The sequence below is a fragment of the Penaeus japonicus genome, unplaced genomic scaffold (assembly GCF_977035675.1).
Source record: "Penaeus japonicus unplaced genomic scaffold, GWHDUDI00000001_assembly GWHDUDI00000020, whole genome shotgun sequence".
In the NCBI taxonomy this organism is placed as follows: Eukaryota; Metazoa; Arthropoda; class Malacostraca; order Decapoda; family Penaeidae; genus Penaeus; species Penaeus japonicus.
This window is the reverse complement of record NW_028234422.1, coordinates 36,299,142-36,304,141: the sequence shown is the minus strand read 5'-3', so window position 1 is coordinate 36,304,141 and position 5,000 is coordinate 36,299,142. Positions and strand designations below refer to the sequence as shown.

The window sequence follows — 5,000 nt, the reverse complement described above, 5'->3', positions numbered from 1 at the left end:
TTTATAGAGAGAGAGAGAGGAGAGAGAGAGAGAGAGAGAGAGAGAGAAAAGAGAGAGAGAGAGAGAGAGAGAGAGAAGAGAGAGAGAGAGGGGGGGAGAGAGAGAGAGAGAGAGAGAGAGAGAGAGAGAGAGAGAGAGAGAGAGAGAGAGAGAGAGAGAGAGATCCCGCTCTCGCGCTCGAGCGCTCGCGCCGCGCGATCTCGCTCTCTCCTCCCACCCCCCTCACCCACCCCCCCCCCCCCCCACCCCCCCCCACCCCCCCCCCCCCACTCACTAACAAACCCACACACACTCACACACACCCCCACTCACTCATCACACACACACACAAACCCACTCACACCCCACACACACACACAACCTCACACACACACTCACACACAAAAACTCTCACCCACACTGACCCCACCCCCCCCCCCCACCCCCCCCCCCCCCCCCCCCCCCCCCCCCCCCCCACCACACACCCACCAACACACACACTCACTAACAATCCACACCACACACACTCAACTCACACACACACACACACACCACCACCCACAATAACTCACACCCTTTTACAGACACTCACACACACTCACACACACACACAATCACACACTCACACCCAACACTCACACACACAAAACTCACACACACTCACACACACAACACCATCCATAAACACACCCCAATCACTCACCCTAAACACACACCCTCCCCTCCACACACAATCTCACACTCAAAACACTCTAAATAACACACACTCACACACACACTAACACATACACTCTCCACACACACACTCTCTCTCAAAATTCTCTCAGACCCTCACACACACACTCATAAAACACACACAGACACACACTCCCAAAAACAACATACACTCACTCACACACACACTAACACACAATAACACACACCACACTCTCAATCCCTCTCACTTAGAACACTCACTCACACTCACACAAACACACACACAAAACTAAAACTAACACATTAACACACCCCCCCCCCCCACACACTCACCACACTCACCACAAACACTCACACACAGTACACACACACTCACACAAACACTCTCACAGACATACATACTCACATACATACACTCACCAACCCACACAAATACACACACTCAAACACTCAATCCAATCACACACACACACACTCACAGTCCACACTCACATCTCACACAGACACTCACACTAACACTCACTCTACACACACTCTACACACACAATTTCAAACCTCTCAAACTCTCACTCACTGACAACCACACCAACTCACACACACACACACACACACACACCACACTCTCCACAGTAAGACACCCAAAGAGTAAACTCACACACACACTCACAAACACACAAACACACAAACACCTCAAACACTCCTACTCACACTCAGTCCTCTCACACACTCACACTCTCTCACACACACGCACACACACTCACTCACACTCTCACACTAACACACACACACACACGCACCCAATATCTATATATCAATAAATATGTTTCTATGTAACTACATAAAATGTATGTGAGTGTGAGAGAATCCCATATGGCAGCAATTTGTAAATCAGTTCCCAAACTAACAATCCCCGTTACGGTGGCTCCCAGTCCTATGTGAAAAAATCCAGAGAAAAGTGTAAGTGAGGCTCGCGTGGAGTGCAGTCCAGAATTCCTCTAGCGCACGTGTACGAACGAAAAGCGCGTTTCTCAACTGGCCGCGGAGAAGACGCCTCTGGTTAGCCCGTCTTGCGTCCACTCGCTCACTCTGCGGCGGGCGCGCGTGGGAAGCAGTCCCTTGAGATCGAGGTCTGTAGATGCCCCATCTTATCACTTGCATTGGCGTAGCTGTGGGAAATACGAGTACGAACGAATCTTGGGGCATTAGTTCCGGACGGTCGTAGTAAGGAAAGTGTTCGTTTTTCTTTCTAGACTTTGTCGAAGTCACCACCGACATGGCTGGAGAAAAAGCGAAGAGGACAGAGAATGCCAGCGATGAGGCATCAAGCAGAATATCCTCCGACCCCATGGCAGTGACCTGGCTAGAAAAACATAGCAAATCTCTGGAGACTATCACGCCGGCACTAAAATTAACCGAATTTTCTCCGGTTTCGTACATCGATTGTAAGTGTCGCGGTTGGTTATCCTCGGGTCGTTATTAGAGGAGCGAAAAGTGATTAATACCGGATGAGAAATTTACTAAAGAGATTTTGATCGGTGTACACATTTTCATTATGACGATCAAATATTCATCCAGGTAAGGGTTTACATAGAGTACACTTTGTTGTCTGTGTGTTATTGGACGATATAGAGTTGCAATATCTTGATTTTATAGATTATATTTCTATATTTATATGATATAAATATATACGTATATATATTATATATATATTATACTGTAGGAATACGCTTTATATATAGATATATTGTTTATATTTATATATATGTACTATATATAGATACCTTTATATATTGTTAATGTAAATTTTATTTGTATTATATTATATATTATTTAATTAGATCTAATATATATAATATATATATATATATATATATTATAGATTTATATAAGTACATATCTATTTATATTATTTTAGTGATACTACCTATTGTAGTGTAGATTTACTGTAATTCTTTTTGATATAGATCGTTATATATTTATTTATATTTTTATATATGGTAAACTATATTATATTTATATATATCTATATATATTATTATATATAATATTGTACATATATATGATGCTATAAATATTTATATTATCTAATTCTATATATCTATAAGGTACATATATATTCTTCTATTTATATATAATATATACTATTTATATATGTATATTCTAATATACATATGTTACATCTATATATAAATATATTTATATATTCTACTATAAATATTATATTTTATATTATATAACTGAAGTGTGCTTGTGATGCTGTGTGTGGTTGTGATGTGTGTGTGTGATGTGTGTGTGAGTGTGTGTGTGTAAGATGTATCTATATATTTAGTATAATCTATTATCTACTAATAACATATAAATAGTATATATATATATGTACATATATATACTGTCAATATATACTATATGATATATAATATATATATAGTATATATATGCCACATATATATATATATATATTATAATATATAATATTATAATGAATCATATATATATATATACTTAATAATCTATATATACTATATCATATCATTACTATTCTATACTATATATGACACTATTTTTTATCTATACTATACTGATATATATATTATATATATTATGTGGAATATATATATATATCACTGTGACATTTATATCATATAATATATATACATATATATGCCTATCATATACTACTATCGCTACCGCTCACTCCATATATTATATATATGTATATGACCTTTAGATATATATACTTATATATATATATATCTAAGTATATAATAATATATATTACACCCATCACACACACACACACAAAACACCCAACACCCCCACCACACACTCACACACACACATACCGCTCTTTATAGATATATACTATATTTTATATAATTAACTTGATATACATATATATACCACACCACATACACACCACAAACACCCTCACACAACCACAACACACCCACACCTATTTTATATTATATATCATATATATATATATGAGAAAACCCGCTCGCGCCCTCCCCCGATTCTTATTTAACAATCAATATTACATGTCCTTTCTATACATACACACCACACACACACCACACACACACAACCCCCAATAACACACAACCACCACAAACAACACACACACACCATATAATATAGATATGATTTATATATATACTCATATTTTATCATACTATATATTTTATATACATGTTTATATATATAGACCATTATTATATATTCAATATATAACTTATTATATATAGATGTTTTATATAAGAGAATTTATATATTATCTTTGACTTATAGCTCCTGCAGGACTACTCATAATAATCCACAACACCACACACTGAGCACATCAATACACATAACTAAATCTATATATGATGGGTAATCTATATCAAGCAAAATATATATAATATCTATATTTATAATATATATATAGATAATATACCTAATTACTAGATATATATATATATATATCATATATATATATATTTATATACTTAGAATCATATATATATAATATAAACTTACTTATTTTTATATATATATTATAATATATATAAGTATTATATATATTATATATATTTTATATAAGTGTGGTGTGGGTGTGTGTGTGTGTGTGTGTGTATGCGTGTGTGTGTGTGTTAGGTATATGTCAGATTTCACTATCGATCTGTTTATGTATTTTGAGTATATAACGTATCTATTTGAGCCATATACATTACATACTATATATTTATATTATATATAAATATATACAATTTTATATATATATATATATATTATATAATCTAATTATATAAATATATATCATATATATATATATAATTATATATATATATATACAACTTATATATACCGAATTATATATATTATATATCCTAATATAATATATATATATATATAATTATATATATATATATATATATACATTAACATACCTATATATATATATATATATATATATAATTATATAGTGTTAACTATATATATATATATATATATAATTAAATATTATCATAATAGATATATATCTATATAATATAATATAGTATATCTATATTAATATATATATATTATATATATATGTATGTATTATAGCTCAAAATAGATACGTATAATACAAATACATTAAAAAGATAGATGAGAGAAATCTGTATATAAACCACCAAACCAACAACACCACACACATACACACAACACAGCACACCTTATTATCTAATTATTACATATATATTATTATATATGTTATATTGTAATATAAATTATAATATAATTTATTATATAGATCTATATATATTTATATATAGATATATGGTATATTATAGAACATATATATA

At 33.0% G+C, this 5,000-nt stretch overlaps 1 protein-coding gene across 1 annotated transcript in view; it reads left to right on the top strand.

Moving 5' to 3' along the window:
- Positions 1–1,769: 1,769 nt before the first annotated feature.
- The window catches only part of LOC122247694 (uncharacterized), an 11,559-nt gene continuing 8,328 nt past the window's right edge, over positions 1,770–5,000 (top strand). Inside the window, exons 1-2 of the mRNA XM_086547872.1 lie at positions 1,770–1,802; positions 1,926–2,152. Coding sequence (XP_086403998.1) covers positions 1,949–2,152 — 204 coding nt within the window. The 5' untranslated portion in view covers positions 1,770–1,802; positions 1,926–1,948. The remainder of the gene's footprint in view (positions 1,803–1,925; positions 2,153–5,000) is intronic.